General features: G+C 32.9%; 3 protein-coding genes across 4 annotated transcripts; 2 read left to right on the plus strand and 1 right to left on the minus strand.

Moving 5' to 3' along the window:
- Positions 1 to 1,209: 1,209 nt before the first annotated feature.
- On the plus strand, positions 1,210 to 7,322 carry LOC131946487 (aldehyde dehydrogenase 1A1). The gene is made up of 15 exons (XM_059307284.1): positions 1,210 to 1,340; positions 1,576 to 1,624; positions 2,121 to 2,225; positions 2,337 to 2,477; positions 2,609 to 2,741; positions 2,868 to 2,929; positions 3,551 to 3,679; positions 3,829 to 3,942; positions 4,020 to 4,122; positions 4,472 to 4,656; positions 4,775 to 4,939; positions 5,056 to 5,213; positions 6,151 to 6,225; positions 6,559 to 6,598; positions 7,028 to 7,322. Exons 2-15 carry the CDS (start codon positions 1,577 to 1,579, stop codon positions 7,058 to 7,060), a joined length of 1,491 nt encoding a protein of 496 aa, XP_059163267.1. The 5' UTR covers positions 1,210 to 1,340; position 1,576; the 3' UTR covers positions 7,061 to 7,322.
- A 2-nt stretch (positions 7,323 to 7,324) lies between these two features.
- LOC131946488 (geranylgeranyl transferase type-1 subunit beta) lies at positions 7,325 to 12,640 on the minus strand. Its single transcript, XM_059307285.1, has 9 exons — positions 12,322 to 12,640; positions 11,979 to 12,103; positions 11,741 to 11,808; positions 11,486 to 11,637; positions 10,999 to 11,131; positions 10,601 to 10,646; positions 10,254 to 10,438; positions 9,689 to 9,797; positions 7,325 to 9,414 (listed from the first exon to the last, which is right to left on the minus strand). The coding sequence occupies exons 1-9, from the start codon at positions 12,495 to 12,497 to the stop codon at positions 9,263 to 9,265; spliced, it is 1,146 nt and encodes a 381-aa protein (XP_059163268.1). The 5' UTR covers positions 12,498 to 12,640; the 3' UTR covers positions 7,325 to 9,262.
- Positions 12,641 to 14,174: 1,534 nt separating this feature from the next.
- Positions 14,175 to 26,176, plus strand: LOC131946506 (transcriptional repressor NF-X1). Of its 2 annotated transcripts, XM_059307323.1 has the most exons (23): positions 14,176 to 14,245; positions 14,413 to 14,512; positions 17,318 to 18,444; positions 18,612 to 18,767; positions 18,904 to 18,978; positions 19,153 to 19,255; positions 19,410 to 19,481; positions 19,609 to 19,748; positions 19,984 to 20,074; positions 20,188 to 20,396; positions 20,726 to 20,857; positions 21,396 to 21,478; positions 21,794 to 21,902; positions 22,446 to 22,565; positions 22,736 to 22,815; positions 22,958 to 23,062; positions 23,217 to 23,342; positions 23,481 to 23,656; positions 23,992 to 24,126; positions 24,237 to 24,303; positions 24,408 to 24,553; positions 24,770 to 24,874; positions 24,988 to 26,176. In XM_059307323.1, the coding sequence occupies exons 3-23, from the start codon at positions 17,334 to 17,336 to the stop codon at positions 25,115 to 25,117; spliced, it is 3,471 nt and encodes a 1,156-aa protein (XP_059163306.1). In that variant the 5' UTR covers positions 14,176 to 14,245; positions 14,413 to 14,512; positions 17,318 to 17,333; the 3' UTR covers positions 25,118 to 26,176. The 2 variants fall into 2 exon arrangements, with proteins under 2 accessions (XP_059163307.1, XP_059163306.1); XM_059307324.1 differs by lacking the exon at positions 14,413 to 14,512 and having other exon boundaries at positions 14,175 to 14,245.
- The last annotated feature ends 516 nt before the right edge of the window (positions 26,177 to 26,692 follow it).

Consider the following 26,692-nt stretch of genomic DNA (forward strand, 5'->3'; position numbering starts at 1 on the left):
GTGAGCTACCTCTATGGCCTTTGTTTAAAAGACGTATAACTGCAAGGTCTATGTATACGCATAATGTAAAGCTACTAACGTGGACTGCAAGACAAAAAGGTGTTTCGTCTAAAAAAAAAGGTGTTATGCTGCGAGTCGTTAAAAATTAAGGACCTACTCAACACAAAAACTGGTCATGCAATAGTTGTTGAGAATTTTATGTTTATAGTTTCTGAAAGGTGATGTGTTTTTCTTTCTTTACAATAGCTGGAAACTGCTTCAAATTTAATTTGAGTTAATCTCGAAAAATTCACCATTGTCATCGAAATGGCCCTAGATGGGGCGGCAGCACCCCCGTCTGCTTCACGATCCCCATGCGTACGCCGCTAGTTTAACCTATGTAATTAAGCTTAAGCCAAATAATATGACTTAGCATTTTGCTAAACAGCACGAATATATACATTTGACCTTGTTAAACTGAAAACGAAAGTTAGGAATAGGAAGCACAAGTCAAGTTTAAGTTGAACATGACTAGGCATTTTGACATACGGCACGAAGAAATGCAATTACCTTTCCTTCCGGTCGGGGCCCTGGCCTTTGTAACCCCTCTCCCTCCCCTCCCCCCCCCCCCCTTACTGCAAGGTAGCAGGTGATGATTTCGATCTGCCCCGAGTATTGTTTTTTTTAATTTCCCCGGTACCTACCATATTTGGAGGGCGATCCCCTATTGCCTATAGTATAGTCAATAGTCAGTACACCACATTGGGAGGCGTTCCATGGGAGATCAAATAAAATATCAATTACAAATAACTTATTTTTAATGAAAAGTGGACAACGGGACACAACCGCTGAAATAACAAACTTTTGTTCAAAACCAGTAGCCGCCCTTGTTGTGCTGATTCTCTAAAGAAATTTTCGGATTGGTGATTGAATAGGCTGTCCTCCCCACCCCTTGAGTAATAACCTCTCTCTTTCTAATTTTAATCACGCCAGGTTTTAATGCGTAGGCCACAATCCCTCACGTGATTGGGGTAGGGTTTTTTATTTTGCATACTCAAGGTTATTAACATTCTCCCCCCCCCCCCCCCGATCATGACTTTTCTTTTTTGAACTGTCAGCCCGGCAAAAAAAGTTGCCTATATAAATGCCGAGGCTGCAATGTTCTGGCAATACAGCAACGGCTCATACAGTCTGCTGTCTTTGTGGCGTTACTGTAGTCTAGATCTAGACAAGACTAATTTAGCTCCTCTACTCAACCATCATTTGTGGAGTTACACATTCATCTGTACCCAGTTGTTGAGTTACATTTGAGAGCATCTCTAAACAACTCCAATCAGTACATTAAGCTAGGAAAAACACAGGTTTGTACTTAAAATACTAGATTCTAGATCTAGATTTCCAGATCAGTAGTCAAGTAGTTTGTTATGTTTTACTTAAAAATGCAAAAAGTGCACAGCATTATTTTAATTTGCCTGTTCCTAAGATGTGAGGTGTGTTTGTGTTAATATTGCCACTCTGACCCCTAACCTTAATTTAACCCTGATCATTTCACTTATTATTTCTACTATTATTTTCAATGTACTTTTTCTTATGCAGGATGGAGAATTTTAAACCTATCCGAGACCCAAAAATTAAGTACACGCAGGTAAATTATTACAATGTAATTCTTTTTATTAGAACTACTATTAAACTAGTTTGACTATTAACATTTTCTACACCTTAGATTAACTGTTTTCAGCTAGATCTAGTATAATTTTTTAGCATGTGACTGATACAGTATTTTGTCTACAGGAATATTTAAGTATGACCTAATGACACTTTGTCTTTATACTCAATCATCAATGTATAACCTACTGTTACATTGTTGAATAGTGCCAATACAGATGGTTATAGGTACAATAAACTGAATAGATTGTAAATGTGCTCTCATCTGAACTTCACCTAAGTTTTGACATTATAAACTACTAAACTGTTGCAAATTCTAACATCTTTAGCTTTGAAGCTTTTTTTTTGGGATTGATTACACATTGTAAGACCTGTGCAAACAAAATAAAGAGAACAGCTCATATTAATTTATATTCTTCTTTCTTGCTATCAAAAGATATCAGTGTATATTTTATAATATATTTTTTTAATTTTAGCTTTTCATTAACAATGAGTTTGTGAACTCATTGAGTGGCAAAACTTTCCCTACAATAAACCCTGCAACTGGAAAAAAGATAGCCGACATCCAGGCAGCTGACAAGGTAATGTTCTGAGAAGATAAAAAAATAATGTATAGTTTTAAAGTTATATATGGTTAGGACCATGATTGAGAAAGAAGCTTAAGTGCTAAGAAATAATTATTTGTGTTGTAGGAAGATGTGGATTTGGCTGTTAAAGCTGCCCAGAAAGCCTTTGAACTTGGCTCCCCTTACAGGACCATGGATGCCAGTGCTAGAGGTCGTCTGCTCTACAAAGTTGCTGAGCTCATTGAAAGGGATGTCAATTACATTGCGGTGAGTTCAATTCAACAGCACAATTTACATTTCAAATGGCATTTACTATATCTAAATATGCTTTTACATTTAAAAAATTATTAAATGAAAGCGATGAGTAGGCTAATCAAAGTGTGTGGCTTTTGTTTTAGAGTCTTGAAACCCTAGACAATGGCAAGGCTTTTGCTCTACATGGGTCAGTGGGTGATACTTTCTTCTCATCAATGGTGTTCAAATACTATGCTGGATGGGCAGACAAAAACTGTGGCAAAACTATTCCAGCTGGTAGGTTGGCTTAGGTTAGCCCTTATAACATGCGCTGCTTTACTAGTTTCTTCCCATTAAAAAAAAATTCTGATTACCTTTGTATCAGATTTGGTTTTGTATTTAAAACTCTTGTACATTTTCCAGATGGCAACTTTTTCACCTTCACTCGACATGAGCCTGTGGGCATCTGTGGTCAAATAATTCCTGTAAGTTTTTGGTTTAGATCTTTGACCCAGTGTGGCACCATATGGTGTCACCCCCCACCAAAGGATATATATATATATATATATATATATATATATATATATATATATATATATATATATATATATATATATATATATATATATATATATATATATATATATATATATATATATATATATGTATATAGTTGTAATTGGTGTCTTGTCAGCCCCTACCATTTAGCCAAATGACCTGAATTTGTGCATGCATAATTTTAATCAAACTATAATTTAAGAGGAAAAGGGCATTGTTTTCATAATAAATTAAAATTATTAAATATGGTGTCAACATATTTTTACTCTAATTGATCATTCATTGAACTGGCAAAAACATGTTTCTTCTATAAATTTTGCAAAATTTTCGTCTTGGTGTCACCCCACCCTCTACATGGGGTTAACAGGTGTGACCACACTATCGCCTCCGCCTCACGATGCCTCTGGATGTTAGTTAATACTATTTTATTGAGTTTATATTTTTTATTCTTGAAACAGTGAGAAAATTGTTTTTATTTTACCAGTTTTACTTCTATGAAAATACTTTTAAAATCTTCTTTTTGTTGAGCATGTGAAATAATTTTCCAGTGGAACTACCCCCTTGTGATGGCTGCCTGGAAGATTGCCCCTGCTGTTGCAGCTGGAAATGTTGTTGTCCTTAAACCAGCTGAACAAACTCCACTGACTGCCCTCTACCTGGCTGCTCTAATCAAAGAGGTTTGCTTGTGGTTCTTTATTATGTTTAGAAAAATTTACTTTCTTTACTATATCTAATAGATATATTCCTTTTTAATCAACCATAAACTTTAAAATTCTATTTGTGTGCGCAGCTTTTGATAAAAATCACATGATAATTTATTTCTTAGGCTGGCTTTCCTCCTGGTGTTGTCAATGTGGTACCTGGCTATGGGCCAACAGCTGGTGCAGCTATCTCTAACCATCCTGATATCAATAAAGTGGCCTTTACAGGATCTACTGAAGTGAGTAACAGTTCAAAATAGATATTTTTTTTTCGCTTGTAATAGAATGGAATAATGAAAATAAATTTGTTTATTAGATTGGCCAGCTTATCATGCAAGCTGCTGGAGCTTCAAATATCAAAAGGACAACCCTTGAATTAGGTGGTAAAAGCCCATGTGTCATATTTGATGATGTAGACAGTAAGTTAAACTTGTGCTTGTTATCCAAGAAATACAAATAAAAAATACTTTTTTAAAACATTTAATTTTGGAAACAAATTGTACTAAAAAATCAAGAAAAAATCTTTTAAAAACCTTACTTGTTTAAATCTTAAACTTTACCTATTTTTTAAAATGTCTATGAAAATAATTGTAAATGTGGTAGAATAATTATAAAATTTAACAAGAAAGTGGTGTGAAAATTTTGGTTTGGTCAGCAGATCAGTTTAGTTGTAATTCTAAGATCCTTGTAATCTTCTTTCATGTGAAATTTTTTCAAAATAGCTTGGGTATGCTGTACAATAAAATAAAAGTAAGTGATTTGTTGCAGTTGACAAGGCAGTGGCTGAGGCACAAGAAGCATGCATGACCAACATGGGTCAGTGTTGTGTGGCAGGTACCAGAACTTACGTCCATGAAAACATCTACGATGAGTTTGTTGCCAAGAGCCGTGAGCTGGCTAAGACAAGAAAAATTGGAGATCCTTTTGACTCTAACACTATCAATGGACCACAGGTACAATTTTTTAAAAATATTTCCTTGGTTTAAATTGAAAATTAATTTAACTAAGTGATCTTTGTAATATGTTTATTAAGCTTATTTGAATGATCTAATCATGCAAAATAAAATTTAGATTGACCAGGTGCAGCTGAACAAAATTATGGATTTAATTGAAAGTGGAAAGAAAGAAGGTGCCAAGGTTGAGTTTGGCGGTCAAAGACACGGAGATCAAGGATTTTATGTTACACCTACTGTGTTCTCCAATGTGACTGATGATATGAGAATTGCCAAAGAGGAGGTAAATATTTTTAACATTAATTCTATTTGTTTTACTGAATGTACATTAACTCCCTTGTTTCCACTGTGTGTTTAATATTATATCTCCTAAGTGATTCAACTTTTCCTTGCCTACAGATCTTTGGACCGGTGCAGCAAATTCTCAAGTTTAAAAATTTTGATGAGGTCTTGAAGCGTGCTAACAACACAAAATATGGACTTGGGGCTGCCGTCTTCACAAATGATATCAACAAAGCTCTTATGTTTGCCCAGGGTGTGCAGGCTGGGACTGTTTGGTAGGTTGTCTACAGTTAAACTTTTGTAAATATGAAATTAAAAGTGAAACTAACATTTGCTTACTTGAAATTGATAATAACTTAATTGTTAATCAAGTGTTCTATTTTGATTGTTTCATGAACTATCTATACAGTATGTTTTTTATTGCATCTGTCTGTGTGACAAGAAGTCTGATGTCAGAAGAAAAATAATTTAAAAAGTCAAAGCAAGAGTAAAATAAAAAACAGAATATGGAAAAATGTACACAAATACAATGATGTTATTCACATAAAAAATTACAGCATGATTTCTTTAACACTAAAAATGCATGTATAAATAGAAATAAAAGTAACTTTTACTAACATAAAACAGCAAAAAATAAATAGAGTCTAAAAGAATAATTAAAGCAGCAAAAATTAAAAATCTTATAAAGTTTGGGTTTGGGTCAAGTTGTAGATAGTGAGATTTATGATTAGAGCTTGGGATAGACTAAGGCACGGGTTTGTGTTGAGGATCATGTTGTTGAGTTTAAGTTGAGGTTAGGTTGAGGCTTGGATTCAGGTTGTTGTTTAGGCTTGGTTTGTGATTAAGGTTTATTTAACAGGAAAAAAAACATCATCAACCTAGTGGCATCAGAGGCGTAGCGAGGGGGGGGAGGCGGGGAGTGCGGACTGCACCGGGTGACACCATTTAGGGGGGTGACACCAAGGCAATTAATAGCAAAACATATAGAGAAAAAATTGAGGGTGGGGGGGGGGTGCAAATCAAAAGTTTAAGGGGGATGCAAATAAAAAATTGAAAGTTTGTCCCTGGGAAAGGTCGCTACGCCTCTTGGGTTGACACCTTTAAGTTCCGCACCGGGTGACAATGAGTGGCATAGATCTATATATATTCCACTCAACTAGTGAATAATTTCGCATTACGTAATTTCAATTTCTAATATTAAATTTCTCTCAGGATAAACTCCTACAATCATCTTGCTCCTCAAGCACCTTTTGGTGGCTTTAAGCAATCTGGCCTAGGCAGAGAACTGTAAGTAACTTTTTTAACTTGCTAGATATTCATAATATAATGCGGTTGGCATTGAGGCAGACATTCATCTGAATAGAAACTTGAATTTTTTTTTTAGGCTAGGTACATTTTATAGAAAAATCGCTGCAGAAAATACTAGTTTACTTCTTTGTGTAGATGTTTTTTTAGAGAGGTTTTTAAAAAAAATATAATACCTAATTCATATTAGCAAATGGAGAATTCTTGTTATTTATAGAAAAAAAAACACAATCCAGTTTCATTCTTAATAAATTCCTTTTACTTCTTTTTCGTGAGTTAAAACGTGAGCAGAGAAACATTAATTTTCTTTTATAGGGGAGACTATGGTTTGCAGAACTATGTGGAAGTCAAATCTGTAAGTGGAAATAAACTATTTAAGTCTTAATTTTTTAACAAGTGTGCGCTTTGTCAAATGGTTGAGTCAGCAGGACATCCCTGTGTTCACCCAGCTCTGATGAGTACCTAACTCGTGTTAGTGAAACAAAGACAGATGGGTGTATTGGTGACCATACTATTTCTTTTGTGTGCAGAGGTCATTGAAAAAATGAACCCCACTTCATCTGCCCCATATGTCTTGGGCAATGTACAATAAAGCAGTTTCATTAAAACCAAAGAGCCACAAAAGATGTTTTTAATTTGGATTTACCACAAATTGAACTATATATATATATCTTTGCAAACATTTATATTTGTCTTCAAACAGTTGTATATATAAAAATATAATTTATAAAAAAAAATGTTTTCCTATTTAAAAACCTTATGCATTTATCTAATTCAATTTTAGGTTCATGTGAAAATCCCACAGAAGAACTCCTAATTCAGCCTCTACACTGTACCTTTACATGGGTACTGCTGAAGTTATGAAAATTGTTGTTCTAGTATAAGCATGTCTAATTTACTTAATTAACACAATTATTTTTTTTCAAAACGGCACTTCATAATTGGAGTTCTCTATCAAGTAATGTAGTATATAGAATGGTAATGTTGTAAACTACAGTTCTATCCTTTACGAATTATTGTATCCAATTCATACCTTTATGTTTCTGTGTCTAAAGAATTAAAGAACAACATAATTACTGTTATAAAAGTTTTTTTTATTCAAAATGTTTAGATAGTTGCTTTAAAAAATATTTCAAAGTTAATTTACCTAAATAAGTTTTAAAACCATACATTTTACTGCCACAAAACATTAGCAATATGAAATGTTTCATGGATGTGAACTATTAAATATCTGAGACATCTAGTTTTTACATCTTACATAAAGAAATAAAATTTTCTTAACTTAATAAAGAATTCATATTCAATAACAAGTAAAACTAATACTTGATAAAAATCTTTAGTAATGGTTGACCAATTTTAACCAGCTGAAATTTAGTTTAAATTTTTTTCTCTAGGAATTTACTAATAAAAATAATATTATATAAATTTGTATGTGCCTTTCTGTTTCTAACACCTTTCTCACAAAACATTACTAAATGAAAAGAAATAACTCCTTACATTTACTTAAATTAGTTATTATTTAATTCTACTTTACAGTACATAGCACTTGAAGACAATTGCATGTTATTCTCACAATCTCAAAGACCATACCCTTCATGGAATGTAATCCATTTATTTATTTCTGCAACCACATTTATTTAAATAAGGATGTTTACCACATTGGACAAATTAGTTGAAACAGAAATAGGATAGCAATATTCTTTAGGTAATAAAAATTATGACAAAAAATGATTAAAAAAAAAGTAATTTAAGTTTTGGAGTAGATATCAAAACAAAATTACTATATTACAAAGCATACAGCTCTGACTAGAAAAAAAATAATTTAAGAGATTAATTTTAAAGCTAACTGTGAATCTGTTCATCTTTTAATCTTATTCGTTGAAGTTGAAGACCACTAACTGAATGCAGGTTTCACAATACATTGGGCATGAATGTATAAATAGTTGTTAACCTTTAATGACCGATACATTTGAAGTAGGATGTTTTAAAAAACAATAAAATAGGCTATAAATCTGCACTTACAATATTTTCCTATCCATTCAGATTGTTAGTTTTAATTTTTTTTACAACAACAAATATAAAATCTTATCACAAGATTAACAAAATATGGAAATCAAAAGCCTACAAGCAGAATCCAGTTTAACAAACTAAAAAACACAATACAATGTTAAAGTGAAAGCAATTTTAGAAAATCAAGGTTAAGGATGTGTAAGAAATCATTAGAATATGGTACAAGAAGTTTTAAAGTTTTTGGTAGTAGAAGCTATAGTTATATTCATAGTAATACAAAAATGATCTAAATGTAACATTTTCTATGATTAGAATCAGTTTCTGAAAATGTCAACCTTTGTAACAAAATATATCTGATCTTAGTTTAAAACAGTGGTTTTGAATATTATTTCACCTTCAATGGTAAAATAACTAGTAGATGTTATATTTTTTTTCAACATTAATATTTAAACAATTAGACTAATTTTAAAAACAAATTGATCTAAAGTTCTATTGTAATTCGTTGATGAATAAAATTCACACACATTTATTGAAAGCAAAAACATGCTTATTACTTTTTTCAGCGCACATTTTTCATTACTCTCATTTAAACAAAGAAAATAAAAATTTACTTGCATCAAAGTTAATTGATTAAGTTAAAGCAGTTTTAAATGTGACATTGGATTTCTGCATAACAATATTTGACTTAACATCAAGTAAATTAATACAAATCTGTTGTGTGTAACAAACAGAATAAGCTAATTACCTAGCTACGATCTGTATAAAAAAAAATACAAATTAGTAAATACTTTTTATTAGAACTTATGATTATTATAAAAAGAATTATGGATGATAAGCCAAAATTAGACTTAAATTTTCTTTGACAAAATCAATTTTTCAATTGTACAAGCACCTACAATTTACAGTTAATTAACTGTAAATAAAAATGTTATTCATATTTGTATAACATTGAGCATCCCAAAGTACGGTCTTGATAGAAGTGTTTAGAGAAACTATGAATAAGTTGGAATCAATGGTCAGGTCCTTCTCTCCACTGTCTATGGAGGTTTGACAAGTGATCAAAAGCTCTCTGTGACATATTCAAGGCAGGGTAAATGGGACTAAGTCCAGGCTCTCCTATTAATGACAGCCCACATAGTCCTAGATATGTATGTAAGGGATCTGTAAAAGGAAAAATGTATTCAAACACTGTAGTTTTAAGCAAGTGCAAGAGGAGAAATTGTAATAAAATAGCTTACAGCTATATGAGTAACAGTTGACTATACTAACTGAATATTACACTAATTGTCTAAAGCCTTATGTGCCAACTCAAATTTATCCTTACTGGGCGTAAAAAAGTAAAACTATCAACAAGATAATGAAATAAAAGCAGTTATTACATCACAACTCAGTGTTCTGCTTAACTTAGTGCTATGAAGCTTATGAAAGTAATTACCAGGGATATGATCAGGGTACTTAGAAAATCCTCCCGTTATCTGTGACTGTGTACTTAATACAAAAGATCTGTTGAATGTGACATTGGACAAGTCAAGCACTCCCAACATCTGGAAAAAAAATTTGAAAGGGTAATCTAATTAAAATTACCATTTTAGTAATATGTTGAAAAGGATTTTAAATAAAATAAATATGCATCGTTATAACCCACCAATAATATTGCTCACACCTATAACCCACCTATATTTCTCACAGCTATAACTTACCTGTAATGCAGCACCTGTAATATTGCTCACACCTATAACCCACCTGTTTCTCACAGCTATAACCCACCTGTTTCTCACAGCTATAACCTACCTGTTTCTCACAGCTATAGCCTACCTGTAATGTAGCTCACAGCTATAGCCACCTGTAATATTGCTCACACCTATAACCCACAGCTATAACCTACCTTTAATATTGCTCACAGCTATAACCACCTTTAATATTGGTCACACCTATAACCCACCTGTAATGTTGCTCATCACTATAACTCACCTGTAATGTTGCTCACCACTATAACTCACCTGTAATGTTGCTCCCACCCAAAATGAGTAGCATGTATCAGCAGGTTTATTGGGTCTGCCAGTAAAACCTGTTTCCTGGCGTCTCAACAGCCACCTTTTAAGTCTAGACAGCTGAGTTTCTGTCAGTGCAGAATGCAGTCGATCCATGAGTACCAAAGATGCTACTGCACAAAATGTTGAACCACCTTAAAAACAAGCAGTTTAAAATTAGGAGTTTCAAAGTCTGGAGAGCTATTAATAGTTGATGTTTCACCTTTTGTTAAATATATTCCATTATTAATACTAATAACGCTTTGGTATGCTAAAAATGATAAACAAATTGAAACACTTATGTTTTAAATACTTACCATGAGCTTCATTGAAAGGGCGTTGGCCGAAAGCTCCTTCGTAAGACTACAGAAAGAAATATTTTTAGTAAGAAAATTATGCTATTAAAACCAAACCTTTTAGTTATTTTACTGATTAAAATATCTCACAGTTAAAAAATGTTAACTTATAGAAATACAAATAACATAGTTTTTTTAAAAGATAAAATCAGTATAATTAGAAGATAAGCAAATATCAACTATTAAACAAAATGTAATTAAATTATAACTTTTATTTTTAAATACAGAGATAAAACCATATTTTTTTCTGCTCATACTATTTAAAAGTAAAATATTTTCAACAAATGAATAAATAAAAAATGAATGAATGAGAATTCACAGTTAAAGCAGAAGAGATAACAAACTATACCAGCACTTACAAGACTATGGACAATATATGATACAGCTTTATCTACATCCATGCCACTCCAATCATCCAATATGTAGCACACACAGCTGGCACAGTACACAAATCTCATGTCATATTCACTGCCTTCCAGAACAGATATGAAACTGAAAGTTAAAAAAAAAATTAATATTAAAAAAAAACAAAAAACAACAAACAATAACTAAAATGTAAACCAAGCAAAATTATAACAATTAATTCTTTTTAATTAGTACTGACACAAGCATTATATTCATGAATTAAGTGTTCAAAGCTAATATTTCTAACTAGATCAAAATTCTAATTTTATACACATCGGATTAAAGGAATAGGGAAGAACTTGAATGAACATTTTTTTTAACACATATCATATGTTTGTGCACAATGAAGCTAGTTTATTGTTAAAATTGATAACTATGATATATTCCATTTCTAATATCATTTTAAAAAAAAGGTCGTAGTTTTCCTGTCCATGAACCAACCTGCCATCAGATTGTTGTAAAGATCGAACTCCTGCTATCACAGCCTTTTTGTGAACTTGAGACAAGTCATCTCCCAGTATAAGTAAAGATACCAGTGATGTATATGTCATTGCTATGTTGCTGCTATCCCATGGTATCACTTGTTCTCGTGCCTAACAGAGTTCACAAGAACATAAAATTTTAAAATTAAAATTGACTTCACCTTCAAATTTAGTTAAAATACTGCTGTCATTAATCTCATATCAAAATAGTTACCTTTTCAGTGTCATATAAATGACCAAGCATAGAACATCCACGAAATCCACATTGTTTATAATTGCTTCCTAAGATTTACAAAAATTGAATTTGACTTTTTATATTTTTATAAATATAATAAGCATCTGTTTAAAAAAGTATTTGATATATTAAAATTTACAATAAATGACATAAAACTAATTCCAAAATAAGAATATGCCTCTTAGGCTCTTAAGTTAACATGTTTGTTTATACTCACCAGCAGAGTCTGGCTGTATTTGTAAACTGTAAATCCATTGAATAATATTATTTTGTTTATCCTCTATATCACTTAGGGATTCGAGTACATCTAGTCCAGAAATGGCAAAAAAAGCCACAGACACTCTGAAAACAAATTTTGTTTGAACAGTTTAACAACAGTGCTAAAGGAGTGAATACATGACTCATATTAGATATTACTATTGATTACACTTTACACTAATTACACTCTACTCATACTTAAACTTGTTTATTAAAATAGGAATGACTAGGCTTAAAGATTAGGCCTGTTAGGTTTTAACAATAAAATAAATATTTAAATTAAATTTAGAATAGAGACAAACCTGTGAGTATCCAGCTGTTGTGATGGTAAAACTTGTAGTACTCTCTTGAAGAAAACTGCATGTTTTTTCTGTAGCAACTCATCTCTAGACTTCATAGGAGAATAACTTAAATAATCATCTTTCTTGGCAGTTCTGTGCTTACCTTCTTTGTCCGAGTCACGAGTTCGTACTGCCATTTATTATAGACCTCTAGTAATTAAATGCATACGTTACAAATATGATGTTACTCAGGGTGGGCCAATCATTTGATGTAAACCTTGTACTCGAACCCACAGTCTCGGATCGGAAATCTCTGGTTTCTCTAAACAAAAATATAAAATCAATACGGAGGCTCATTCTATCAATGCTTCAAAATCATTATTTGCACAGCAGAAATTTTTATTGACCGCCGTGCTGGGTGCTAGATCTATATTGTCTAAATCTAGATGATTATTCAGTCGAGAAAATATATAGATCTAATAAAGTTGATACTCCCAGCAGAGTTTGAAACTGCAAAACAACGTGATAATAAAACATGGCATTCTGTCTATCCAAATTGTGAAAAAAAAAATCTAATTATCTCCCACACTTTGTCATTTTGGCCGGAAAACAGATTTAGATCTAGATCTAGATCTAGGCTTAGTGATGATAGCCCGTATTATTGAGTGATTTCTGGTCAAGTAAGGTTTAAGTATATACAGAGCTTCTTCCAGACATCTCTTCCGAAAATACTCTACCCCCCCCCCCCTCCGAACGAAAGGGAGTTTATATTGAAGTCTGAAAGAAACACTGATTATATAGACCCACATTAAACTGAAAGAAGTTCTTTAACCCGGAGTTTTATTTTGAATAACATGCAATTTCAAAAAACGCATTAACACTATTAAATACTATATAATTTCCACTACATCTATAGACCTATTCTAAATTTTCCAGTTTTTTTTTTTAAAATTACCAAGGCCTTTAAAAAAAGGGAGCACAATCAGAGTTCCTTTCAGGGGGAGTGCGAACACCGCCGCCAGACGAAATATATGAATATTTTGTTAGGAAACATAGGCCTATACTTTGGCCGGTGTCCACTCTTCCCCCGTAAATTTAAGTGCGTCCCATCTCGGATTTTTTTTTTCTTTCTGAAATCAACTTTGGTCGCCACTCGAATAAGGTTGTTCTATGATGTATTTTTTTTTACTGTTAAGCGAAGCGAGAAGATAAACGATTGGGTTTAAGTATAAGCAGTGTTTCTTCCAGACGTTTTTCTCCGGGGGGGGGGGGGGGGGGGCACTTGAAATCTTCGGGGGGAGGGCGGTAAACTTTCTTGGGGGGGGGGGGGGGCGGACACTGTTAACAGTATATATTTTCTATATAAATTATATAAATTTCATTTCGTTCGGGGGGGGGGGGGGTAAAAAATTTCGGGGGGGGGGGGCTTCGCCCCTCCGAAGAGATGCCTGGAAGAAACTCTGAATATAAGTATAGATATTTGGTAGGAGAAAAGTTGGGCTAATAATGCCTATCCGAATCGGCGATGCTTCTGTTTTAATACAAACAAAAAACTTTTTAAAGAATTTGCGACTTTTTTCCTCATCAACGAGCCTTTTATGGAAGTTAATTTTATAATTCGTAATTCGCCTCCTGATGGTTAAAAATGTATCAGCATTATTTAAACTCAATATTTATTTGCTTCGTTTTTATAATTCTAACTAAATTAATAATTTGTGCTTGGTAGGCCTAAACTGAAAGCGCGTTTGCATTAGCCAACATTTGTATGTCGTCGAGGTGGTAGAATGTTCCTGCTGACTTGGGTATATCGAAAAAGAAAAATACTATTCTCACGACTAAGCCGTTCTATTCTAAAAATAATTATTATAACGTGTGTAGTTAGTAAGCTTAGACTTCCCCTGTTTTGTTGTGTGTCGCAGTGTAAATAAATCTAATGCAATAATTAGTAAGCACTATTTAAGTCCTAAGGTTTTACGACACGCTTAACTATTTATATTCTGAATTACTCAGCCTATTTAACAGTTTTTTTAAAAAAGAAATAGGCCCTATCTAATACTAATATATTATTAAATAGGCCTATTACTACTATTATTTTGTTTGTACTTTGTACAGTTGAAGTTAGATAAAAAAGTTGAAAGTTTATCCGCTGTGGCCTGCCTGCCGGGGCCGTGTCTAACAACAAAACGTCATTATTACTATTGAAGACACATGGGTAAGTCGCATCATAATTAATAGATTAATAGTAATAATAGTAGCATATTAATTAGCCTAACCCTAAGTGAAAGTATAATCTAGGACGGGTGTGGGGAAATTGCGAGACGCGAAAAGCGAAATGGCGAGGCGGGAAAATGCGAGAAGGGCGCGAAAACGGTCGGTCACGTGACTTTTTTGTCTCGCATTTTACCACAAGCCGATCCTTACGCTGGGTGGTGTTGAAATGCGAAGATTTCTGCGAAAAATTTACCGCACCCGATTTTCAGTGGTATTTGGTCCAGACTTCAAAGAAGTTTCGTTTACATTGTTAAAACTTCCGATTTTTCCGTCGCTAGACATACTGATGATTTGTCAACTCCCCCCATCTTTTGTGTCGACTTAGAATACCACCTTGTTCGAAACCGACGGAAATACCGCCGACGATAGATCAACTTCTGTCTTTTGTGTGGAACGCCGAGGCCGCCTGATTTACCGTCTTTGAAGATCGCCGTGCCCGGATCCGCTGCCGACGCAAACATATTTTCTATTGTTGCATAGAAATTTTGTATTATAGCCGCCGCCTACGATTTTTTTCTAGCTTTTTTTACCATATAAATCTAAGCACAAGGAAATGCCTACATCCAGTAGCGTACGCAGGGGGGAGCAGGGGCAGGGGGAGCTGCCGCTCCCCCTCTGGCCATTTTCAGCCAAGTGGCGCCTTTTTGGAAACTTATATATATATATATATATATATATATATATATATATATATATATATATATATATATATATATATATATATATATATATATATATAAATACATGTATATAGAACGTGCTAAAAATTCGGCGCCTTTTTTTGCTCATTTCGCTCCCCCTACAACGAAAACCTGGATACGCCTCTGCCTACATCATTTGGATACAACAAAATAAAGTGACGTCACCGATATTATCAGTTGCTCGTGCTATATCGTAAGCTATAGGCCCTACTTCAAATATTTTTAAAACCAAGTTGAACGTATCTGAATTTTTTGGTTTTGGTGGTGGTGGTGTTATTTGGGGTCTTCCATAAATGACGTCACACTCGTAGGGGGGGGGTCTGTAATTTTATGACGATGTGTGATGAGGGGGAGGAGGGGGGGGGGGTTAGATGTGAAGTCACTCTATAAAAAAGCAATGTTAGAAAAAGAATTTTAGACGTTTTTCGCGTTTTAGAAAACTGTTTTCATAAATTGTAATAGGAATTGATTAAAATACAGAAATTAGACAAGATTTTGGGAAAATATCGATGTTTTAAAAAAAATTCAACTGCAATTTTGAGGGGGGGGGGGGGGGGGGGGGGGTTGTAGACTGAGGTGTGACGTCATTTTAGTGGGAGGGAGGTCTGGATTTTTGTGAAAATGTGTGACGGAGGGGAGGGGGAGGGGGTAAAAATCGTCATTTATGGATGACCCCTTTTAGCTATTAAATGGTAGTTTTGTCCATATGGGACTTTATTCAGATTATCTACAGACGCACATTTTTTCCATTATGTTCATATTCGTGTTCTGTGTTAGCGCAGTATAAATGGGAGTCTAATGAACTGGTGGGTTGGATGTACTATGTGTGAAAGATGGTGTGACGAGGTGTGTTTGATTAATGCTAGGACTGTTTCAGAAGATTTTGTTTGTAAATTTTGTTTGTAATTAAAATTACTTAATAAAAAATAAATTACACTTTTAAGAATTGTTTATACTTTTACACTTTTTGCTAGTACAACAATCCACGAATACATGTTGCAGAATATCTCTCCTGCTGACAAAATTATACCAATTCACAATGACACAGCTCACGTTTGTATAAACATGAGCGGGCTAGATTTTTAAAATTAATGCCGACTGAAACGGGATTTTCCTCTCGCTAACGAGAGCGGGCGATGACAGTAGCACAGCAACGATGTTAGGATTTTTTAATAGATCTAGATCTAGATATAGATCTATCTATCTTCTTAGTATCTATCTATATATATATATATATAATAAAATCTAGATAAAAAATAACAACATACAACACTCGTGTTAAAGGGTATGGCTACATGCTAGTTTATTTTAAAACAAAAAAAAATAATTTAAATAAATAAAGATGAAATAAGCATGAAAAAAAACTTATTTTCGCAAAAAGTGTCTCGCTATTTACCCTTGATTCCGCAGGTATGTCTCGCATGATCTTCTCGCATTTTCCCGCCTCGCCATTTCGCTTTTCGCGTCTCGCAATTTCCCCACACCCATCTAGGACTCTAGGACAGGTTAGGTAGGGCATTAATACTAAGGCCTACATTCAACTACATTACTACATTGAACATTCATTCTTTTATTTATACTGGCTAAGGCCTAATAAATATTATAATAATAATATTATAATATTAGGCCTTTTTTAATATAGAGTCCAGAGTCTATCAATTAATAATTATTAGACCTAGCTAGGGCCTAGGCCTGTAGTTAATAATTTATTATTGTAGTAGGCCTATTACTAGTACTATATTAGTAGGCCTAATTAATTAATTAGTTACTAATTACTAATAATAGGCCTGACTATTAAATAACTAATTAGGCCTACTAATTAGACAAATAGGCCTAGGAGTCGAGGACATAATAAATAATTATTAAATATTGTGCTGTAGCAAAATCACTAGTGGTAGGCATCAATCATAAGTAGAGCTTATTTGAAGTTAAATAATATTTGACAACTTAAATTTTCCTTCCATTTTTATTCGTGAATTATTTTTAAACATAATGCACTTATTCTTCTTTTTTTCAAGTTAAAAATTCATTTTGTAATCATACAGTTTTGTTGAAAAAACAATGAGCTGGCAAAACAGTAACCAAGCATCCGGCTTTAGTCCAGAATACCATCCTAATCCTTATGAACCTGTGCATCCACCAGCTACATATCAAGACAGAGGTGTGATGTACACAAATGGAGACTACTCTTATCTCCCAGGGAATGTTCCCACTGCCTATGTGGAACAGCCACATAGTTATGGCCATGATTTACGATCTAACTATGTTCCTGGTATGGCTATTCAAACCAATGATTTTGGAGAGTACAGTAGCTCTGTACCTCTAGATTCTTTACATTATCATGAACATACATTTCCTGCACAGCAATTAGGAAATTTTGATAAGGGGGTTAAACATTCTTCCAGATCCAGGGCTCAAAATTACAGATTTTCTCAAAACTCTAGGCGACACAACTATTATGAAAATAGCCAGAGACAGTATATGGATGAAGATCAATATTATTATGAAGCTTATTATCAATATGGTTACAAACCAAGAGGTAGAGGGCAAAGGGGTTATTTTAATCAATCCAAATCAAATCCTAGGGGTAAGGATGAGTATCATTACTCAGGTAGCTCTGGTAATTCGAAGCTTGGGAATGGAGATGGAAAGTCACAATGGCAAGCAAATTCTGGTCATAAGCAAAATCGGGATGAAGCCGATAGCTCATATGGACCTGAAGCAGCAGGCAGATACCAGCACAGTAAACAGGAACCTGTAATGGAAAAATCAAATCAAGAACATATGTCTTCAAGTAAAAATAAAACCTACAGGCAAGGGACTGGATACCACAGAGGTGGGAAAAAAGGCCATTATGAAAATGAAGAAAGACAACCCAAGTCAAATGAGAAATATTATCAAAGTGGCAGTAAACACGAAGAAACTACAAGTAAAAAGCCAGATAACTTTGAAGGGGGGAAGACAAATGAAGAAAGAAGTAAAAGCAGTGTAGATTCTAAAGATGTCAGGGCAAAACATGAGGCATCCCATTATTCTAGGGTGAAGGGGAGTCAGGTTACTGGACGTAGTGGATTCTATCCAGGATGGGCAGGCAGGAGGTCCTCTAATGATAAAGCTTACAAATTCAACAGCTCAGTGCAGGATTCAGCTGAAAACGATGAGAGTCAGAGAGGTGAATTTATTATTTTTAACTTCTTTTTATTCTCATAATAATATGACTTAGTAAAAATATCTTCAGTAGTCATTTATTCTGAATATAAGTGCATGCATACTTGAGATTTAAAGTACAACCAGGATTAATCATACTTGTGTAACAGCTGTTGCTTCTGAACTTGACAGGTAGTCTAACAGAGCAACTGTGTACAAACAAGTATGAGTGTATGGTGTGTTGTGAGAACATAAGGGCTGAAGCTTCTGTTTGGAGCTGCATGAATTGCTACCATGTCTTTCATTTATCATGTATTCAAAAATGGGCACAGTCTTCAATTAACAAAGGTATTGCATTTTTTGTACAATTCATTATTACTGTCCATAGTTGTATAGTATTTTCACAATTTTTAAATTGTTTTCCTGCAGTTGTTTTAGTTAAATACTTGAAAACTTAAACATAATTAAAAATGTGTATACACAGATTTAAAGAATTGGAGATGTCCTGGCTGCCAAAATGTTTCAACGAAAATTCCATCACAATATCGATGTTTTTGTGGTATGATTGAGTATTATTCCAAATAAATTTTTAACAGAGATTAATTATTTGCTGATAATTTGAGTTGAAGAATATATTTACTTCTATATATTTTTTTTTTGCCAATTGCTATATGTTTAAAATTATGTTTAAATTTACAGCAATCCTCTAAACTTGTTACATCTAATTCATCAGGTAGTAAGAAAGACCCAAAATATATCAGAGGGGAAATACCCCACAGCTGTGGTGAAACTTGTCGCAGAAGTCGGAAAGGCAACTGTAAACACCCATGCACCATGTTCGTTTTAACTTATATTTAAAATTAGAAACTGGAGAAATCTACTTGAACAAATAGTGATTCTAATCCAAATTTATGTGGCTTAGCTACAACATAAATATGTATGTATTGGCACATTTTTTCAAGTTTAAAATTTTTTGTTTTTATACTTTAGACTATGTCACCCAGGCCCATGTCCTCCATGTAGCTCCATGGTTCGTGCAGCATGTGATTGTGGAAAAATTAAGTAAATTTGCTTTTTTTACATATTTTTCACACAGTATTTAATTTGATGTTGTTCACTATATATTGTTCATACATTTTGGGTTATGTTTGCATCTGTTTTAACAAAAATATCAACCCTTTGTTTGCAGTAAAAGTGTGAGATGTTCAACATCCATTACCTTCAAGTGTGATGAGGTTTGCGATAAGCCACTCAATTGCTCTGATCATAAATGTGTCATTGTGTGTCATGCGGGTCCTTGCCCACCATGTGATGTTAGTAAAACTCAAGGTAAATCACATTTACACATTTGAGTTTTTTTGTCTATTTAAAACTGATTCTCATGTTAAACTCAAACATATGTCCTGTTTTTTTTTTTTAAACTTTGTTTTTGTTACTTAAATAATTAATAGCATGTAAATACTATATTTTATAAAAATAAAAATAAAACCTTTAATTTTTTTATTAAGTAAAATACTTATTATGGCTACAAGATAAATATTAATGTTCTAATAAAACTCTTCAGAATGTTTCTGTAAAAGAGCAACAAGAAATGCCTTATGTGGTACAGAAGAATTTAAAATGATTGGCTTCTGCTGTGAGAAAATATGTGGCAGGTATTGCACCCTTTTAAAAATTAGATTTCCAAAGTAGGCTTTAGACTGAAAAAAAATCCCAATAATTAAAATGTATAATCTGACCTGAGACAACAACCATTTTGTTTTGTTAGAACATTGGACTGTGGGAATCATATATGTGAATCATCATGCCACCCTGGTGACTGCGGCTCCTGTAATCTGAAGCCAGCCTTACTGTTGACATGCTGCTGTGGCAAGACCCCCCTGTCAGAGCTTACCAGCTCAAAAAGAGATTCTTGCTTAGATCCAGTACCCACATGTGAACAGATCTGTAACAAACCAATGTCTTGTGGATCACAAAGTGAGGGGAAACAATTTCAATTTCATAGTAATTTATATAAACACGACCCTGATACATTTCTAACTACTATATTAGTATATAATTATATAGCATAACTCGGTTGATCCTCTTTTAATAAGATTTTAAAAAATATTTTTTTTAAGCTGAACTCATTTTATTATATTAAAATATGTTTGTTTTAGTTGGTCCTGATTTTTGCTTGATAACTGTGTGACTTATGTTATTGATTTCTTTACCTGAACCTAATATATTAGTACTTACAAATAATTATGTAGTTTTAGTGGAACCTCGTTTGTACTTGATTAAAAGAAAGTTTTTATCTTTGTTAGCTGAACCCCACCTGTGTGACAAAAAGTGCCACAATGGAGATTGTGGGCCCTGTAACAAGGATACCCTGATGAAGTGTGAATGTGGCGCTATAGAGAAGAAGGTGCCTTGTGAAGTTGCTGTTACCTTTAATGGTACTGGGGTTTGTTTTGTAATGTTAAAATTGTAACACTTGTGGGGGGGGGGTAGTTGGCAAAATAGTGCACAATCACTAAACCCGTTGTTAAAGTTTAGTTCCTGGGTTGACCTGTAGAACATCTAAGACTTCACTTAGCTCTTAAGTCAGGGAAAGTAAAGGTGGGTGGGCGTAGTGTAGATCAACCCCTTCATATACTGATATTTAAAAATATTACCAGCTCTGAATTTTACCATACTTTTTTTAAAACTGAAGATGTACTTAACCGTGTACATATTTTCTTACATAGTGGACTTTGTAAAGACTTTATTTTTCAGATTTAAGACATTACATTAGAGTTTTTATGCTTTCTTCTAAAAGTAGAACTAAAAGCTGTTTCACACAACTTTTAAAAATTGCTTGTAATGTTTTCTTTTAAATACTGTTGAGAGAAAGTTGTAAAACTTTTGAAATCGAAACAAGAAAAGTGTAGAAAAACCTGTATAAAAGAATGTTAATCCCAGAAAAAAAATGCAGCATATTTATGTTACTTTCAGACAAAAACCCATTCAAGTGTCAGCGAAGGTGTGGCAAGAAGAAAACTTGTGGCAAACACAAGTGCTCTGATAACTGTTGTGTGGTAATTAATAAATGATTAGAAGTTTCCAAATTATCTACTTTTTAAACAGTAATGTGGTACTAATTTATGAGGAATCTATTTAAATATTTTTATAATTATAGTTTTTAAAAATAAAGAATTATGTATACACGATTAAAGGGTACAAAAAATTAACTCTAGTAATGAATTGCTCTTTATAACTATTTTCTTGCATTCATAGGATCAAAAATTAGGATCTTTATTACTTGAAATCAATTAAAAGAGAATTATATTAATGCATCCTGACAATTATAACGGTTTTGAAACTAGAGCTATTGTATTTGTATTCTAATACAGAAAGACATCCATATTTGTGAGATAGTCTGTGGACAGAAACTCTCATGTGGCAAGCATAAATGTGAAGAACTTTGTCATAGAGGAAATTGCAAGCGATGTCTTGAAGCAAGTAAGTTGATTACCTAACCAGAACCATGTTTAGAGATTATTGAAAATTTAACAAAACCAAACTGACGGTCGTAAAAAAAATATTTAGTTCATTCAGGTTTTAAAGAAGGGACTAGTTGACAAAGATGTAACACAAACATATTTTATTGATTTAAGTTTCAAGTGTTAATGTATTGTCAAAAGAATTTTTGTTAATTATGGTTTTGAAGAATAATTTTGACAAAAATATTTTTGATTCAGGTTTTGAAGAATTGATTTGGTATACTAATTTTTACAAAAATAATTGTAGATTCAGGCTTCACTGAAGTAACTTTAATAACTAATGTGATGAAAATATTTTGTTACCTATTTGAAAATTTAACTTGATAGACTAATGTGACAAAAATATTTAGTTAGGTTTTGAAGAACTTACAAGATTTACTAATTTCACATAAAATTTTGATAAGTTTTAAAGAACTTACATGAATGACTAATTTGACTGAAATATTTTGTCTGGTTTTAAAGAAATGACAAGGTTGATTAATTTGACTGCAATTTTTGTCAGGTTTTGAAGAACTGACATGCTACTGTGGAGCCGAGGTGATAGAACCACCTGTCCCCTGTGGTGCCCGACGTCCAGACTGTCACAAGCTGTGTTCTAGACAGCATGACTGTGACCACCCAGGTTTGTCTTTATAAATGTTGGTCTCTTGACTAAGATTTCTTTTATAGGTTGCAATAGGCTCACATTTAATCGATTTCTTAACCTTGATCTAATATAATTATTACACAGTTTGCTATTAGTTTATTTATTTTTTAAAATGAATTGGATATTATTGTCATTTTCCTTTATAGTCAGACACAATTGTCATGGTGATGAAGTTTGCCCACCATGTACAGAGCTTACAGAAAAAATGTGTGTTGGTGGCCATATGGTATGTAACCACATCATATTTCTTTTATTCAAATCTTATTGTAATATTCTACAACATGCTACATTTTTACATCATTCAGTATTATTTTACTCTACTATTCTACAGAATGCTAGAAAATTACACCATATTTCTCTTATCTTAGATGCGCAAGAATGTTCCTTGCCATATGACTAACATAAGCTGTGGTTATCCATGTAACAAAGTTTTGCCTTGTGGTCAACACAAATGTTTGAAAGCTTGCCATAAAGTAAGTGAAACATGTCATCAATTTAATACATACATGTTTGATCATGAAAACTAAACACAGTTGCCGGCTCCTTCTAGTTAAATAACTTAAATCCACCCAAAGAAATGTTCAATGTGAAGCTGCATATTAAAACTTGTGTATATACTTTTGACAGGGCAATTGTCTAGAAGAAAATAATGTGTGTAACCAGCCATGTACTAAGGCTAGACCAGCCTGTGGTCACCCCTGTGGAATGCCTTGTCATTCAGGTGAATGCCCTGATGAAGCTTGCAAAACTGAGGTAGGTCTATGGGTTGCGATTTTTAAAGCTGATTTTTTTTAAAAACACTTCAAGATGATTAATAATAGAATGTTATTTATTCCTTTGATCTTATGTGTACAAAAACCAGTTAAATTTTGTTTGTTTGATGTGTAACAGATCATGATTACTTGCCCCTGTGGGAGCAGGACTGCTAAGGCGCAATGTTTAGCAGGTGGCGACCTTTCTTCAGAGATTGCTCAGTTCCAACGACTGAGTGTCCAGAGTATAGTAGAGTCTGGGGGTCAAAGTGTGGACATGTCCCAGTTTACCCAGAGCAAAAAGTCCAACAAAAGGTCAGTAGTAAGCTGTTAGTTTCAACAAAACAAACTTTCTTTAAAAATTCTGTGGACAATATTCTTTATTCTTCAATTAAAATAGAAAACCCCAAGCCCAGACATTGTTAATTAACTAATAAAATTCTACCCAACCATTTCTCAGAGGAAACATCAGCTTTGCATCAGAGCATAAAAAACCATTACAGCTTAAGAGATGTTCTTAACTTAATTTTTTTGACACTGGTTATTATAATTTTGAAAAACTTTTTAAAACTTCTGTTAAAAAAGTGTTGTCAGTAGTTATAACTTTCATAAGGAAGATGAATCTTTATGCTGATCTATCTCCTCTTCAGGCTTGACTGTGATACAAATTGTGCTATTATTGAACGCAACCGTCGTCTTGCATTAGCCCTGGAAATAAAAAATCCTGACATGAACGCCAAGCTAGGAAATCCTACCTTTACTGATTTTCTTAAGGACTTTGCTAAGTAAGTTGACACTTATTTTTCTGCTTCCATAATAAGAGTTTATTGTTAAATTTAAATTGTTTTCTTTATAATTAAACATACTACATTTTTCTTTTTTTTTTGTTATTTAGAAAAAACCCTAAATTTGCTTTAAGTGTGGAAAAAAATTTGAATGAACTTGTACAGTCATCAAAACAGGTAATAAAACAACTTGTTTAAAATATTTCACTTATAAAAGTCTGTAAAACTTAAAATGCTATAGTGGTTTCTGCTTCTAACTTATTTACAATTTTTTTTCTCAGTCCCTTCAGCCAAGTAGAAGTCATGCATTCCAGTCAATGAATAGAGATCAGAGGAGGTTCGTCCATGAACTGGCAGAGTTTTACGGTTGTCAGACTCAAAGTTATGACTGTGAACCCAATAAAAATGTTGTGGCTACAGCTTACAAGTGAGTTTGATTATCTGCCTACAGAGAACACATTTTAAAATTATCTGTACACAGAAATTATCCTCAAAGACATTTTTAAATAATCTGCCAACACAATTTCAAATTATCTGCCAACACTCTTTCAAAATTATCTGCCAGAAATGCCAATACATTTTTCAAAGTAGTTTGCTGCGATGGAAAAGATAATGTGACAATTTTTCTTTTAACAATTGACAGAGAAAAATGTTGGCTACCAAATGTCACCTTGACACAGATGGCGTGTAAAGACCAGTTGCAGAAAGCTCCGCCACTTATTTCAACTTTTAAAACTCAGGGAGTCACGTAAGTTGACAGTATATCACTACTTAATTATAAAAGTTTCTATCACTTAATATTGTTATAAAGAAATTTCTGGAGCTTAAAATGCTAATAATGAAATATTTCCTTGTAATTAGGTTTACTGTGTTGGAGAAGAAAAAAATTTCAGTCAAAGAGCAGCCATCCACCAGCAGAGCTTGGGAAGATGTTGGGGCTACAGCAGCTTCTCCAAAACCCTCTATTGATTACTTTGATTATACAGAGTAATGTATACAAGTATTTTCTACTCAGACAGGCTCATGTATTAAATAGTTAACTAAATGTTATGATTAATGCCTTTATTGTTGATCCAGTTTTAATTTAACTCAAAACTTTACATTACCAATCTACCTGTTTTACAAAAATCTTACCTTAGTTTCTTTTTACAATGATGTAAAACATAGACTTGTTCATTCATTGTTGTTTTAAATGTTATTATGGTAAAGGTTGTTTTGTTTGAATGTTTACTTGTTTTTAATTTTTCAAATAAAATTACATTAAATTCCTTTTTGCTTAAGCTTTTTGAACCCAAAAATGTTTTAGTTATCTTTGTTTAAAAATTTTCAACTAGGTTTTTTTTTATGTACACACATTTTCATACAGAGTCTAGTTTATATCAGGATTAAACTATTTTTAAATTTAAGTATCAAATCTTTAAATTCCAATTTTCGTTTAACATAAGCATAGTAGCTGCACTTAGTTTTTACCCGCCTTAAAATTATCTTGATTTGAGTTCTCTCTTTGAATCATGCCTAAAACCAGTTAATGCATCACTTTGCATGACACAAATATTACTTTGAAAATGTGCTGTGTTAAAATTATTAATGAAAATCTTAAGAGTCTTGATTGCATTAATGGAGATAATTTATCTTTCAATGTCATGCTTTTGTCCTCATGTTGATTAACCACTGAAATAATTTGTTTTATGAAGAAAATATATTTTGTAGTAGTTCTCCATTTTAGATTCTTTCACGATTTTCTTTTACTTGAAGTAAATGTGGCATTACTTTAAAAAATCTGTCAACAAGACACTAATGTTCTCAGTTGTTTTGTTTTACCATTATTAACTAGTGTGATAATATGTACTTTACTAAATGTATGCTTAACTTGACTTGTTCTTTGGATTTCAGTCTAATTCCCAAATACCTGAGTTAAATAAAAATTTTCCAATTACATTTGCATTTATTGTGTCTTTGTATCTGAGTCTTGTAGATTTCTAGAATGTGTTTGGAAGTGAGAGCAAAAATGTTTTAAAATTTAGTCCAGCAGTTTGTAAAAAACACAGAGCCAGTTTATACATGCTGAGCTGTACTTTAAGTTGTGTAATTTAGTTCAATGAAAGAATATTAAAAGTTGTATGTACTTCTTAGTACTTATTCAATTGTTTTAGTGGAATGAAAGCTGTATCTATTGATTCAAAGAATTGTTTGAACGATAGTTCAGCTCTGATCTAGCAGCATCAAGTAGTAGACATGTATTATTATAGTATGATGCTAATTCTGGTAGTGTTAATTGTAAATTTTCCAGAAGCGAATCATTTCCTGTAACATTCAATTAAATCCACACCAAATCTGCCAAAGCTAGACCATTATTCCCATCAGGATCACTACAGTTATAGGATGCGAGAATGATCTAGACATGTTGGCTGTCTTTATCCTAAGTGTATAAGGTAAACTACCGGTAATTTCACAGGTTTTCATTTTTAAGACCAGTTTTGGTATAGGAAACTATCATAAATTAAGAGCTGAAAAAAAATACTTAAAAAAATAAAATAAAAAGCGTTACTCACCACTTAAAAAAACA

This window comes from Physella acuta, unplaced genomic scaffold (assembly GCF_028476545.2).
Source record: "Physella acuta isolate Inbredline_101_S28 unplaced genomic scaffold, ASM2847654v3 ptg000562l, whole genome shotgun sequence".
Classification (NCBI taxonomy): Eukaryota; Metazoa; Mollusca; class Gastropoda; family Physidae; genus Physella; species Physella acuta.